The sequence below is a fragment of the Myiozetetes cayanensis genome, unplaced genomic scaffold (genome assembly GCF_022539395.1).
Source record: "Myiozetetes cayanensis isolate MyiCay16 unplaced genomic scaffold, myiCay2020 scf6-25, whole genome shotgun sequence".
Classification (NCBI taxonomy): Eukaryota; Metazoa; Chordata; class Aves; order Passeriformes; family Tyrannidae; genus Myiozetetes; species Myiozetetes cayanensis.
Genome location: NW_026087853.1, coordinates 33,216,739 through 33,232,447, shown reverse-complemented (window position 1 = coordinate 33,232,447; position 15,709 = coordinate 33,216,739). Strand labels below are relative to the sequence as shown.

General features: G+C 44.3%; 1 protein-coding gene across 6 annotated transcripts in view; it reads right to left on the bottom strand.

The window, feature by feature from the left end:
- The window catches only part of SMOC1 (SPARC related modular calcium binding 1), a 132,286-nt gene extending 127,232 nt beyond the window's left edge, over positions 1–5,054 (bottom strand). For all 6 annotated transcript variants that reach the window (XM_050335177.1, XM_050335178.1, XM_050335180.1 and 3 more), the window contains exon 1: positions 4,870–5,054. In XM_050335177.1, the coding sequence (XP_050191134.1) occupies positions 4,870–4,974 (105 nt within the window). In that variant the 5' untranslated portion in view covers positions 4,975–5,054. The remainder of the gene's footprint in view (positions 1–4,869) is intronic.
- Positions 5,055–15,709: the final 10,655 nt, after the last annotated feature.

Here is a 15,709-nt window from a genome sequence, read left to right as displayed (position 1 = left end):
TGTGTAACACTTAACTGTACTGTAAGATGTGCCAGCCCCAGAAGAACTGGGATTCAGCAGCCAAGTAAGAGACAAATGGGGTTTTGTTTGGGGTTTTTTTTGACATAGTAATGTCGCAATTAGTTTGAGATGGCAGGATAAGAACATCTAAGATATTTAAATAGCAGTATTAATATTTCAGAGCTACTGTACTACTGAAATGAGTTTACAGTCATCTTACCAATTGCTTCAGGCCATCTGGAAATGCAAGAAGCCAAGACAGCATCTGCTCCTCACTGTGAAGATTACCTTAGCACATGACTAGTGCTACAAACTGGAAAACTAGTCCAAGAGGTTATCATTGTAGGTGTTCCACCAGCTACAGAGTTTGCTGCCACCACCAGCAAAAACATATGAGCAGTTTCTTTTTCTGTACCAATGCTTTTGGTGGCCAGAAATTTTTCATTAACAGCACAGCTCATTTACATGAGTGGAAATAGTCTTGTAGCCAACTCTGAAGCTCAAGCAGTTAAAACACCAACTCTAAGACTACACAGAACAAGTCAGATCCTACAATGTTTTTATGTTTAGAACAGGACCTGCTGTTCCAATACTAAAGTACTAAAGTTCCAATACTAACAGCTGTGCTGTTAATGAAAATACTAAAGTATTGGAACATAATGTTTTAATAGTTCTCTACACAACAGTTAATCTTGTTCTTCAAAACAGTTGCATAGTGTTTTAAAAAACAAGCCAGATCAGTTTCTTTGGTACATATCAAGGAATTCAGCTAACATTAAAGGTCTAAATAGGAGGAAGAAGAGGGAGAAATAATTAGTATAGCTCTATATACAATTAGAGCTTCCCCTATGGTTAAAAATATCTCTCACCCGAACAAAACAGAGTATCTGTATCCAAAAGCTGTTTGCCATAGAGTAATAAACCTGTCCTATTAGGGGATGCTTTACTAAAGGTTTGCCTTTGAGTACTTATTTCTTCATTAAATGAATCTCTCCAACTGTAAAGAAATCTAAAACATTAAAGTGCTTCAGTTGTTATCAGTGTGGACCTTTGTAATGCAGAGTGTTGATTAAGCTCAACCAAGAAACAAAATTCAGTAATTGAAAGCCTATCTAAGTTTCACTCTTCTATTCTAGATCTCCTTTGAACGAAGCCCTCTGCTTTACATTTTTATCACATGTGCCTTTGTAACTTCTTCCCACCATAAAAAAATATAATCTCCCTAATTTTGGTAGGGCATGTGTAAAGACACCTGCTTTGTGGAACCCTCCAGGTGGGGCTGCAGTGAACACACACCAGAACACACTCCTTGTGCCTCTCCTCGGCACAAGCTGCAATGCTGCTTGCTCCTCCACAAGGAATGACAAAGCTTCAGGAGCCTTTTCAGCACTTTTTTCTTATTTGGTATTCCAACTAGTAGCCAGCTGCAGCAGGGAATTCCCATTGCTCTGTGGCACTCCAATTTATGAACTGGAATTTATTGATATCTTCACAATTTTATTATTTACCATCTTCCCTTTGCAACAACACCGAACTGTAAGATCCCACTCACCATCTCCAACCAACATGCCTTTCAAGGGAGAATATGACATGTTTCCATGTATGAAGCTAGGAAGCAAGTTATAGTGACTACCTGTCCTCCTCTCCCATTTTTTAGTCCTCTGCAGTCACTGGAGGGGGTATAGATCCCCAGTCTTCCAGAAATCCAAGCCAGTTCATAGGACAGCTTTTGACTGCTGCAGTCATGTTCTGCTCCTTCTGCAAGTTCATAATGGTCAGGAGTTATACTCAAAAAGCAAGAGGCCTATACAGATCTGTCTCTGAACTAGAAAAAAAAAAAAAAAGTCACAATTAAGTGTCCAGATGAAGAAATACAGAGCTTAGTGTCACATTCTATTTAATCTGCTATGAAAGAATACTGTCTAAATGCACCACACAGTAGGAGATGCATGAGCCAGCCCAGTCAAGCTCCCCATCTATCACTTTGGAATCAAGGAGGTGGAAACAGCAAGACCTGGCTTGTCACACAACTCCAGATCTCATGCCAGCGAAGAGAAAGAGGCACACAGGAAGATAATATGATAGAAAGTAAAGCCTGATTATCTTTTTCCATCCTTCAGATGGACAACTTCCAAGTATAGTCAGTTGATCACATCCACAGTGTTCTTCTGAGCTATAAAAGTGACCAGGCAATTGTGTAACACAGAAGAAGCTTTTCTAGAGTCTGTCAAGTGAGGAAACAAGGGAAAGTGAGTCACACAGTAGCCTTGAGCTTCCAAGTTATTTCTAGGACAAGGTATTAGACTTAATATGGAGCTTCACTTGGGGCAGCTGCTAGTAAGTGTCAGTTGCCAACAGCATATGTGCAAAAGCCAGATGTTTCCTGCAAGTCACTGACACTTACCAAGTCTAAGGAATTCATGTCACTAGCTCATAGTTTCACTATAACAAGAAACAGCAAGCTTCATACACCTTTTGAGAGCCAGAAGTTCCTCAGCAGACCTGTAGATACTAGCTGCACTTGTAATTTACCTTCGTATTCAAGTAATTATCCTGAACTCACTTCATCTGAAAGTTTCATCCCGTATTGGCACTCTTCAATACCCCTAGTTTTTCATCCTGTTCTGAAAACAGTAGCAAGCCATACTCTTCTGCTTATCTATTCAGTCACAATGCTGACTGCCTAGCTTAGAAGCGACACCACAGTAGCAAGAGGGAAAAGCAAGGAGGAAAATCTGGAACCTGCTTCAAGCATTACTATTGGTCATTTAAATTCATTGAGAAGGATTAAAAAGCTGCTGTTCACCTTTTAAAGCATTTCACCTTGCAAATATTGTAGTTCTAGTGGCTACAATACAGAAAAGAAAATGTGAAAGGGTAAGTATCACTCCTAGCAACTGAACATCTACAGGGTTTGACCCCCAGAACTGCAACACTGACACCTCACCACCACCCACCCAGGGAGGTTTCCTGACAGGAACACAGTCTTGATCACAAGCCAGCATGAGAAATACATACCAGTGTAACTTGGCAATAGTCATTTAAGAATTAACAATAAAGAAATGTTTGTGTTCATTGGAATCTAAAGTATGGCACCCTTATGCTAATGACAACTTTACTAATCACTACAAGAGATGAAGCTCAGGGGCTTATATCAATCAGCATTGCTGCAAACAAGTAAACCAAACTCCTCACCTTCACATGTACTTAATCTTGTCACTTCAAAGGGCAAAAAGACAGACTTCATGAGTTAAACACCCTGGAAGTTCACAGCTTTCTATTTAAGAGCTCACAAGTTAAAACTTTAAGACACATCTTTCCCCAGAACAGTAGCTGCTAGTGCTCATAACTGATATTCTCCCCCAGTCATGAAGGGAGAAATAACAAAGTCAGTTCATTTACTTCAAGCAAAAAGTAAAGCAGGGGTCCTTTGTATTTGGTTTTCCACTCTCCTGAAGTAGCTCCCATTCCAAGAGACATAGCATAAGGAACAATTAAACTGCCTTGTAAAGTACACTATATAAAAATGGCTTATATGAAAACTGTTTGATATACAGGCTTACTGTAAAATTCTGCACTGCCATCAGGAATTTTTTATTTTGTTCTTTGTTTAAACTGATCTTCATTAAAGCATTAGATATCAGTGCTGATGAAGGGCCCTAGTCATCCAGCCAGACTCTTACTTATCACCTCAAAGCTCCTCTCTATTTGGAACCACTGCAATTTTGAGGCTTATGCTTGATATGGGGTAATACAGATATATGCATAAACACCCCTGTGTTTCCTCATCTTTTAAAGCAGGTCTCCAATAATTTATGGCTTACACCAGTTCTGACTTAGTTCTGTTCACACTAGTTCTAACAGTTGCTGTTACACATCTGGGCATAAAAGAGGCTACACAGCACAGCTGAACACAAGGACATCAGTGCAGCCAGTAGTACACTTTCCATAGCTCAGAGAAGCATTTAATAGCCATCACAGTCAAACAGCACTTCCATTAAAAAAACCAAACAAACAACAACAACAACAAAACAAAAAACCAGAACCTTGCACTGAAGTCCCTTGTTATATTTCAGATGAGTAGGGATTCCAAAGACTCCTGGTCTTGCCTAACCATGATCTAAGTTAATTAAGTACTACATTTCACAGTATTTCAGACTGCTAGGTCAAGAATGCACATAGCCCAATGCATCCAGCATGCCTGCAGAGAGATAAGTCTTTCCACTTACCCACAGTGGTGCTTTCATTGCAGCATTGGCTGAAGAACAGCCACTGTTTTGCAGCTTTATAACTGAAAGCTCTCAGGCTACTCCGTAGTGGTGCTGCAGTGGTAGCACTCGCTCACTGGGAGAACCATATTTAGAAAAGATGTTGGGTTCTTCCCCAGAGCAATGTAATAGTTTGGTAAGTGAAATTAACAGCCCCAGTAAGAGTCAAACATTGTCAGATTAAAAAAAGCAGAGCTAGACTCCTACAGGGAGAAGTCTGGGCTGAAGGCATCGAGCTTTATTGCAGGGATTCATTTAATCCCTACTCGGGAACATAAAAAAAAGTCCTAAAGCTATGTGCTGGGAATAGGGGCTACATTAAATGCAAGACGAGCAACATAAAAACACAGCCTGCCAACCTCCCCCCTCCCGTGTTTTCTGCAATAAATACCAAGAAGTTAATACCGGTGTACGAACTTCGCGCACGCAGCCGGCACCCGGCTTTTAACAAGCGAGAGGGGAGGCCTTTGCGAGGGTCTGCGACGGGGGGCGCTGCCCCGGCGGCAGAGGCTCCACCTGCGGCGCTGACAGGGCCCGGGGGCAGCGGGCCGGGGCCAGGGCAACCTGCCGCGCTGGGGCGGCGGCTCACTTATTCACTTACCCGGGGCCCCGTGGCTCGGTGGCCGCGACCCTGCGGCAGATGCACCAGCAGCAGCGCCAGCAGGAACGGGCGAGCACCCGCGCTGCGACAGGCCCGCGGCACCATGGTCCCTGGGGGCGGCAGCTCTGGCAAGCGGCGGCGTGTCGGTGTCGGGCGGGTCGGCGGTGCGGGGCCGCCGCGGCAGGTTACGCGCCCCGGCCATGGGGATGCCGCTTATAAAGCCGCGGCGGGGCGGGGCCGGGCGGCACTGACCGCCCTGAGCACCAATAGCCGCGCGGCCGCCGCGGGCCGCAGCCAATGGCGAGGAGGCGGCGCCGCCCGCCCCGCCCCGCGGCCCGGCGTGAGGCGGGCGGTGCAGGTTGGTCGCGGGCGGCGGCGCTGCCGGCGGGGGGCGCGGGGTGGCAGCGCCCCGGGCCCGCGGCACCTGGAGCCCTCGGTGGCACTCGGAGCCCTCGGCGGCACCCGGAGCCCTCGGCGGCACCTGGGCGGGTGCCGGGCAGCCCCAGCGGGGCTGCGGGAGACGACCAACCGGCGCGGCTGGCGCTCTCCAGCCCAAAGCCCTGCAGGGCGTACCTGGCCCCATCCCCGGGCAGGAACAGTAACAGCTGAGCCGTGCAGACGGGTCGGGCTGGTCACCAAGCAAATTTGGCATAGGAAATCACCTCATGGTCCACAAGCCGCGTTCCTTTGGTCTGGCACTCAGGGGCGAAAACTGCTGCAGGCACAAGCTCGTGTCTCAGGGTATGCAGGTCCTCTTGTCACCTCCGTGCCGGGGCCCAGTGCATGGCTGACCCACAGCCACAGAGACTACCCGTCCCTGGAGATCTTCCCCGCCTTCCCAACTGCACAAGTAGCCCTACAAGCCATTGCTTTGCATTGCCCAGCCAGCCCTGAAGACCTCGTTGTGGAGGTCATGTGCTTGTGGTCCTTCCCTTGCACCTGGCAAACCATTCCAGCTTCAAGTTTGGTACCTCTTGAGACAACAAGCCCTTATTGACTGCATGAGAGTCCCAGTATGTACAAGCAGGCACTCAGTAATGGGAAGCTTGGGTAGAAAGTGAGCATTGTGTCATGCAACAGGAAAGTGAGTGCAGCTGTGGAGCAGAAGCAGGAGGGAAATGGAGATACATCGACCATCAGGGCCCAGTCTCTGCAGGCATGTCTGTCTGATTATGAACTAAAGAGGGAGCAGTACCATGGCAGTGTAATGGAAGTAAGCCGTAGACTCTCAGCACTGGAGGCAGTCTAATGCCAAGCCTCTGTCTACGTGCTGACTGAGTGGTAGAGATATCTTGTGAACCAGACTGACTTGCTTTTACATTGAGTCCTTAATTTTCAAATTACCAGCATGAGTTTGATGGAGGGTATGTCAGGGCAGAGGCCCAACATTTTGAAAAATAATATGCACAGGAGGCTATTGCTACGCATGTAATACTGATAATTTTATGTAGCACTGTTTTGTGCTGCTCTTAAGGAAACATACGAGACATGATATTTCTTCATATACTCTATTTAACTTTCTTTACTCCGTGACCTTACAAGAGGCAATGCTCACACTTGCGAAGATTCCCTACAGTGTATCCGCTAGGTATGGGGAGGGGCTGCTACGCCCACACAAAGAACCATGTTACACAGTAGAAGTCGTGTAATCCTGGCATTTTATCAGAGGAAAGCAGAGTGTTTAGGTATAGTGGTTGCTTTAATCTTTCTTAAAAAAAAAACCAAAAAACAACACAACAACAACAAAACCAACTAAATCCCCCCCCACAAACAAAAATACACAACCAAACCAAACATATTTATTTTAAAAATACCAGTATTTAACATTTTATCATTAGATTAGACAGGATAAGCCATTTGTTACTCACACGGAGCTCTGCAAGTGTTCATTATTTTTGGCCTCTGGGACTCCAAACACAGCACTCCATACAAGCCTACCTTAGTCCTAACCTTCACCACTCTGCCAGCTCTTCTCAAAATACGGCCTGCAGTATCCTCTGATTTTCCATTTCAAAGTGTCTCTGATCCACACCTGAACTTATGCCATTCCACATGACATGAGCAGAAAGACCTTGAGGGGAAGAGGAGGGGGAGAGCTGGGTAATCTAGATACAAGTGTCCTTGTGTACATCAGGATCAGCTCTGTTGAGTTTGGACGAGTTGTATCAGTGCACACCTGAATCTGTGAAAAGACAGGCAGAATCTAGCACAGTTTTGTTCAGGCAGTGATCCCACCACTGAAGTACCACATCACCTCATAGTTAAAAGTCTTGATAAAATTCCAGTCCAGATAACAACATCACACTTGCCTAAGTTCCCCTCTGCATCTGACATCTGCATCTGCATCTCCATTTTTGCATCTGACATATTTCATGTGTGATGCCTTCGTGTGTTCTTTATCACTTCTACTTTAAATATGAATGTCTTTCTTTGATGTATTTTTTCACAGACAAACCCATGGATATCAGGATCTCTGTGCTATATCAATGGTCATTACCACCATGAAAAAATAATTGTTTTCCTAATCCCTAAAAAAGAATACCAGCTACACGGGAAGCCTACCCTTCAGTGCCTATGAGGCCCTGACACCAGCATCTCAACATCAAGTAAAAGTTCTAGAGAGGGTCAGAAATTCCCAGTAACAGAACCCTTTGATCCCTTTATGGTCAAAGCTGTTCATAACCTTGCCACACATACTTCCAGTCTTGACCTATATTCCCATGGCCAGGTGTTTCTTTGTAGGAATGTACGTTTCCTTTGCAGAATCACAGAATATTCTGAATTGGAAGTGACCCACAAGGATAATCAAGTCCAACTCTTTAAGTGAATGGCCTGTACAGGAATCTGCCTTAGTGCAGAAGAGACTTCATAGCCTGGCCTACATATCACAAACATTATATTCCACGGAGCTGCTCCAAGCCCAAAAACCTTACCAATTCACCATTCAGGAGGGTGGAGGCCATCCAAGTTCACTTAAAGACACCATCAAGAGAGAAAATACATAGGGTTTTTTTCCAGGGGTAAATTACCTTCACAATTGAAAATTCATGCCAGACTCTTCAGCATAGTGGGCCTGGTGCTCTGGTTGGTATACGTGCACTTTCCTGGTGTGTCATCTTCAAAGGAAGAGATGCTGATGAGCCAAGAGCAGGCTACTGACCAAATGTAAGAGGAACTGGGCTCCTAGCCTTCTCACTTGAGCTCTTCTGAAAATCCCTGCCATCACTCAGAGTGCTGAAGACTGTGCTGGCACAGTGCCACTCCCGTCATTGGTGTCTCACCAGCAAAGAAGTTGCCCAGGGTGTGTAACTGAAAACTACAAAGAGAGAGGGACACAGAACTGGAAGAGAAGTTGTTCTTCATGTCTAGGCATTTTTACACAAAGCCCAAAATTTGGATACTTCAGAGGAAGATGTAAACTCAGCTATAATGAATTCAACTATGCAATGCTGCTGGAGGTAGCACTGAAACTGGTACCGTTGGGGCTTGTTGTGTATACCAGATCAGCCTACGACTTGCACCTCAGAAGACTTACCCCAACATGTGCCTGTCTGTGTTGATGATTAATATCTTGTTGCTATGGTGCATGCATATCATGCGCACTACCACAAACTCATGGCACAGAACGTATATATTGGTGGTCCTGACAACTGTTTAAGGAGAACTGTTTGATTGCTCTGATTATTTGCCTCTGCATCTACTTGTCTTGTCCTCAAACAAGTTTCAGAGGATCTCTGTCCTCTTTCGAACAGTATTGGCCCCCACAACAGAACCATCATGGCATCTGTCTGCCACAGCTTCCATCAGGGCAAGTATCCCCTCTTGCACACATTTAGTAGAAATGTTTACTGACACTTTCAATACAGAATAATCTGCTGCCTCCAAATATGAGTTAATTGCTGTAGGGACCAATTTACTGTTAGAGGTTCTTTTTTAAGTCAGTGGATGCTACAGTTGCTCCTGCAACAAGTTTAGATTTCACTTTTTGTCAAAAAAAGAGTAAAGAATAAAATGGGGAATTTGCTAAAAGATTGGTTGTTGTAGGTTGTAACAATGCAGAAATTGGAGCTATTTTTTTTTTTAACATCGTGCTTATTGAATCATTTGGATCATTTTAATCAGAGAATTATCCATTGCTGCCAGGCCTTAATTGCTGAGAACCTGCAGAAGTGAAAGAGCCTTTTATACTATGCTGGCACCCCCAAATCTCCATCTAAGGTGAGTTCAGGGCAGCCCAGAATAAAGACTGGAAAGCCACAGCTGAGCACACTCACGACCCAGTGCAGTTTGGAAGAGCAATGACAGGATGAGAGAATCTGTGCAGTCACCCTAAAATGAGATAGAATACAATTTCCCCAGCTTCCCAGACGTAGGTAGAATGTGCGGGAGTGGGGAGGAGTAAATTTGACTCAGTGATTATGAAAGTGGAAATATGGAATCATTGGGTTTGAAAGGATTCACATCACAGCAAACAGCAATTTTACAGTGTCATCCCACTGTCAGCAAAATTGCTGCTGTGTGCAAAGTATTCACACTTGTTAAGCAGAGACACATTGCTATTTTGGGGTGTATTTGCTGGATTATGTCAACAAAAAGGAGTCTCAGCTTTTTATGAAAGCTAATTATATATATGCCTGAATAAAATAGAAAGCCCATTAGTAATAGGAAATGTCCTATTGGGCTTTTCATCCTGGAAGCTCTTTGAAGAATATTCACTTACACTTGAACAAAAAGCTTTGTCAAAAATATTATAGGATTTCAAGTCTTTTCCCATGAAATCCATCTAGAGTCTGCCACTTCATTCATTATACTTCATACAGAAATTCTGTGCAGACTTTTTCTCTAGAAAGTATATTAAATTGTGTTGGTCCTGGCTGAACTACTTTGGTTTCCCAAAATGTTGCTAGTAGTCCTGGTTAGTTCCCATCACTGCCAAACCTTCAGCTATCTCTAGTGTCCATCTGACTCTACTACCCAACTGTACCTTCGTGGCCCTGTGTTATTCCACCACAGGCCATACATGCTGGCCATACACCTTTGTTATTATGAAAACAAAACCGAAAAAAGGAATGTAGTGAGGTGCAAGATGTCATAAAGAGGCAGTAATGCCCATTTGATCTTCAACACGTTTTTACGTGGTGCTGTGGCACGTACCTATTTTCAAGGATGGAACCTCTACAGTGACATGGCTGACGTTAGTCGGTAATCTGCCAGCTCCTTGAAAACAAGGGTATTCTCTTTTTTGCTTTTTTACTCTTACTTATATTTTGCAGATCCTAGGGTATAATGTTAAGAATCAGTATGAAGCCCAGTGCAGTGAGGATGAATGATGGGTATTTATGTGGCATTGGAAAATTAAATGACTCTTCCAAATATCTATCTAATAGATTTCTAATGCTAATTGTTCACTCTTTTTAATTCTGTGAAGTAAATATAACATCACTCCAGGCTCTAAAAAGAATGCCAATCTACCATATCTTTAACCTTTACAATCTTTAAAAGTACTTAGGGACTTGCCAATTCTTTTTTTTTTTTTTTTTTTTTTGAGTCAGCTATGAGTTTGAAGTTGGGTAGGACTCCATATGGACTCCAGAAAAGAGGAGCTCTGTTCCAATCTCATTTATCAATCTCATCAAGGCAAGGATTCTTTCTGCTCATCCTGTCTACCTGGGTGGGATAGATGGAAAGTAGGTGGGGAAACAACTACCTCTGCACTGAAATTTTGAGAACTTGGTACTCCGGGCTGCAAATGTGAAGGAGAGCCAGTGGTGAATCTCCTGTATATGAGAACTTTCTGCCCATGCAGAGTGGGCTTACCACTGAAAGTGTAAAAGAAGTGTGCATGTGTGGGAATCATGCCAGGGCACATGAAAAGCAGGGTCTCCTGTCTGATCTCTACTCCATATGATCCTCTACTGGCACAGAAAACAGCAAAAAGGAGGAGGAAGCAGCTGGGGACCAGGCTCTATGAGCTCAACAATTTATGACACTGGGATTATATTTTGTTGCTTGAGCCCATTTACCATTTACCTTGTCTCAGAGAGATGCTCAGATGAATGCAATAAAGTATTTTGTCTCACAGGTTGGCACCAACCTCATCTGCCTCTCTCCATCAGCAGTCCATATCCTCAGGAAACTCAGAATCAGAACTGTGTCCTAAACAGCATAAAAGAGCTCATAAACATACTCCAGCAAAGAAACCCTGGTATCGTATTAGACACTCCTTGTTTTCTGAGATGGGGAGGCAAAATGGTGACAAAACAACAGACTACAAATTCTAAGGTGCCCTGATCCTGCAATTTTTCGTCAGGACCAAGAGTAACTACTCGCTATCAGACAGGCAATATTTTTTTTTCATCCCTACTAGTTTCTTAGTACTGATTTAGGTTACACACTGACAACAGCGAAACAGCACTTAAATCACAGCCCTGAGAACCAGCTACACGTATCCAAAGCTGAGCAGAGTTCAAACCTCAGCCCTGTGCTGATACAGAGTCTTTTCTGTTTTAAATTGCCCACCCACTCACTATTCCCAGCTGCCGAGCCACATAACGTTCAAAGACCACACACAAGGTGCAAGAGCAATAGGGGCCTGTTGAAAATTAAAATGCAACAGCTTAGTCAAGAGGATAGACTCCAACATTGCTGCCTAAAAAATGGGGACAAGGAGGAATAAGGACAAAAGGGCAGACAGGACCATGGGAGATCCAAACGGAAAGTGATGGGAATCTACACTGGAGTGTATTTTACAGAAATCCCCTACACTCAGCTCACAGGGACACACAAAGCTTCCCGTATGAAGGCAGGCAAGAACCAGATCAGAAAAAGCGTACCTGTTTTCTGGAAGCTAGACATGATACTAGGGTCCCAGGGTTTGTTCTCAGCTTGGCTGGAAGCACCTGGAGCAGGCCAAAAAATGGTCTCTGTACCTTATTTCTTGAGCAAGTGTCAAGAAGTATAGGAGCCTCACACAAATGTTTTGCTATCTCCCACAGCCCCCAACAAACAAAAACCTTGTTTCTTCTCTCCAGTGCTGCTGTTGAAAGGACCTTGCTCTGAAGTGCACTCGTTTGAATGCCATATAGTAGTGTCACTTACTCCTCTTCATCCCATTTAAAGAGCACGTTGCTACTGAAAACCAGAGAATGTTGCGATACCGCTCAGTGGTGACACAAAGGCAGAAGTGGGTCAGCACCATCACACATCACAGCGTGGGACACATGTCACAGCACGCCCACTTCTAGAAAAGAGTGTGACACCTTGCTGACTCCTAGGCTGGGACTCTCAGGGTCTGAGGCAAACTGGTGACAATAGACATTATCCTGAACGTATCTGCTCAGATGGCCGAGTTTGGTAAGAGTTTTTCAGAGACTGTTCACCTAAAAATGTTTTTTAAACATTCTTCAGTTTTGTCCAGTTGCTTCTATACATAAAGAATGTGTATTTATATGTTTATACATCCAGATTTTGTGCTTCATTGCTAACCAAGGCTGAATACTTCAAGGCTGAGTCAAACTACTCTAAATATGGGCTATTTTATCCATCACTAAATGAAATGGCTTTACTGCTGAGACAAGGCAATGTTGTAACAGCACACGGCACAACCCAGCAGTCAGAATAAGAAACAACGAAGGTGATTGCTAATAGAAAGCACTCAGGGTGTTTGAAGAGGCAGACTGCCAGGGCTCTAGAGGTGTCATCCTACTCCCTAGTCCTCAGCTGGGACAGCAGCTCAGGAGAGATGAAAGGAGGGAAGATGAAACACAACATACCGTGAACTTTCTCACTGCAACTCTGATTACTGCTAGCAAAAGAAAGCAAGCTAAGGAGGCACTGGAAAGAAAGGCTCAGTCAAGTACCCCATACCAAATACTCTGAGATGGTGGTTTGAACCCAGAACCACATGTGGTAGCATGTGTGCCTGTAATGATCTAAACTAGAAGCACAGACACAAAAGTGCTTTCAGCATTGTCAGTCCCTGATTTGGACTTCAAAATATGTGCAACAATAAACAGAGCAAAAGGTACTGAGACTAGAATTTTGGTAGTTAAAACTCTTGCTCTATTAGCTTCACTACCTTCTTTTAAAAGAATGGAAAATGTAATAAAACATAGGTGAACATGCACACCATTTCATTCTTCTGACTTGGTGCAGAAAAAAACCTTCCAGCACACAATTGCTTGCATCCAGCTTTTTGAAATATCCCACTGTGATACGTATCAACCTTTTCCTTTTGATTGATAGACTTTGCTAGGGAAACACAGCAGAACAGATGTGAGTGCATGGGTGCCATCAAATTAATTTTAACACTGTTTTTTGCTGCTCCCCCTCCCACCCACAGGCTTATAAAGTTATTCTGAAAGACATAAGAATCTTAAATACTGGGGGAAGGGAGAGTGGGGATTAAGGGACATCTGAAGAAAGCAGTATAAAATTGCACTGAAAGCAAAAATCCTCCCACCATAACCTACTCTTGTCCACTCCTGTGTCAACAAATATGCAACCAATTAATGTAATTGCAGAGTTATTTATGGCACACAGGAAAGTGTAGTCAGGGACCCTGAGAAACAAGGTTGTAGGGATAGGAACGCCTGGGTTTCCCCCTCGCCCCCTCCTTTGCAGATGTTTAAGTTGACTTGTGGTGTCCATGTGTCTCGTAACCAACAGCCTGTCTACTTTGCAGGTGTTGCTTGCTGCATGGGGGTGGGTAAAGTGGATGAAAGGAGACCTGGAAAAAAGTTGGGGTCTTCTGATTTCAAACTGTGACCAAAAGATATTGATTGGGTTTAGATATCCCCCTACACACTTTGCAGCCTACAAAAGCCCCATACCTAATCCCTTCAGATGACCCTTTCGACAGCAGCAACAACATTTGAACACAACAGGGGAAAAAAAATTTCTTAGCTCCATGATTTGATTGTTCGTGGTGACAGTTTTGTTACTGTTCAGTGCCCTGCACAAGAGAGGTTTTAATTAGAGCTATTGAGTGGTTTGAATTGGCACAATTAGGGTCAGCATTAATGATTGCTGCATGTGTTCTTTTGAACAGTAAGGGCTTTTTTTTGGCCCATGGACAGGAGGGGGTAGCAGCTAATGAACTAGGAGAGTGCAAATTATCTCTGCAAAGCTGGGGCAAGTGTAATACACACTGGGGATGAAGTGGAGAGCAGGAAAAGAGACTGCAGCATATGGGGCTCATCCAGAAGACTTCCCACCAGAGCGCTGAGCACCATCAATCCCCACTGCTTGTCCTTTGCTTCCTTAGGTGCTGAGGCTGTATAAAGCACTGACAGAGATGCATTCACTGTATTACAAGGGAACACCTCAGAGAGGCAAAGTATATGCAGTATTTTCATACCAAAAAAAATACAAAAGGAGATAGAAAAAAGGCTGCAGTCTGCTGAGAACAGTAGTCTACCTCAAAACAAAGGCATGCTCATGCAAATTGGTACTCTCATGAGTAGGCTTGTAGGCTTTACCCACCTCCTATTCAATTCAGTGGGATATTGGATCAGTTCAAAGAAACACAGCCACATAAGAGAGAGACAGAGAGAGAGATATTTGTGTACAAGCACCCCTTCTATGTGTGTGTAGAAATGCCTCCCAAATACACAGACCTGCCTTAACTGCACTGCAGGTGGGTGCCAGAGCCCAACGCATATGGCAGCTCTGCCATAGGCTGCTCCCACTCCTGCTGAGAAAACAAGAGTCCTCACAGCACATGCCACTTGACTTAAAGAGAAGACCTCCTGGGGGACATACCTATGGTCTCCTCAGAACTTGCAAATCTCTTGAAATGTGTTAATTACACAGTCTTTTCCTGACCCACACAGTCCATGAAATGCTCTTGGATTGCAGGAGGAATGCACTCCCATGTCACTCCAGCAGAGCCAAAGGGGCCTCTCTTCCACATAGCTACTTATTGGGGAAGGTGCAAGTAGATGACAGTGACAACAACCATGTGGGTACAGGGACTGACTGGGGCACAGCACCTGCCCCAGTCCTGTGAAGAACCTCCATTGCTTCTGAGCCATGCACATCCTCCCCAGAGCATGAGCTACTTTTGTCTCAGGTCTGAAATAAAGCTTTCTGAGTGCTCTCCATTTACTAAAACAAGCTTTTGGTCAGGCATTATATTAGAACCACAGGCCTCTCTACAACCTTCGAGGTATAAAAAGAGTTTGTTCATGTGCCAGCTGCCCAGCAGTGGAGCTTCCCTCCACTGCAAGCAGCAAGAGACAGCCATGCCCCACTTGCATGTGCAACATATACCTTTTTACTAATGGTGGGGTGACCCTTTTGTACCTGAATCAGCCTAGAAGTCCCTTCTGGGCTCCAAAATGCCTAGATAGGGCATCACTGGCAGGGCTAACTTTAGGGCTGTCTCAGGTCTGGCAGTACCAGTTGAGTCAAATACTGGCATTGGTCTCTTGGTGGGGCCCCTGAATATCTGTGCAAGTCATCAGGCCAGCTGTAAAATACCCTCTCTCTAATTGTCTGTAGTAGTTGTGTCTCCTGAATATGACTCAAAGAATGTTGTCAGGCACTATTTGTCTAAGGAAAGGTTGATTCTTCAGTAAGTTTAGTTGGTAGATTAGAAGAGAATGGCATGTATGCATGTGCTGTCAGAGGACTGATACTCACACATTTTTCAGAAAACATTTTCAGCCAAACTTTCTGCAGCCATCCCAGAGCGTGGCCACCAACACCTAATCACTTAAATTTTTGAGGCCGAGCATTAGCACCAGCCAAGGCTGCACAGCCCACCAGTGCCTTCATTGACAAAGCAGGTAAAACTGCATGCACAACTGGAGCAGAGAAGCTGGGTGGAATCCTGGGT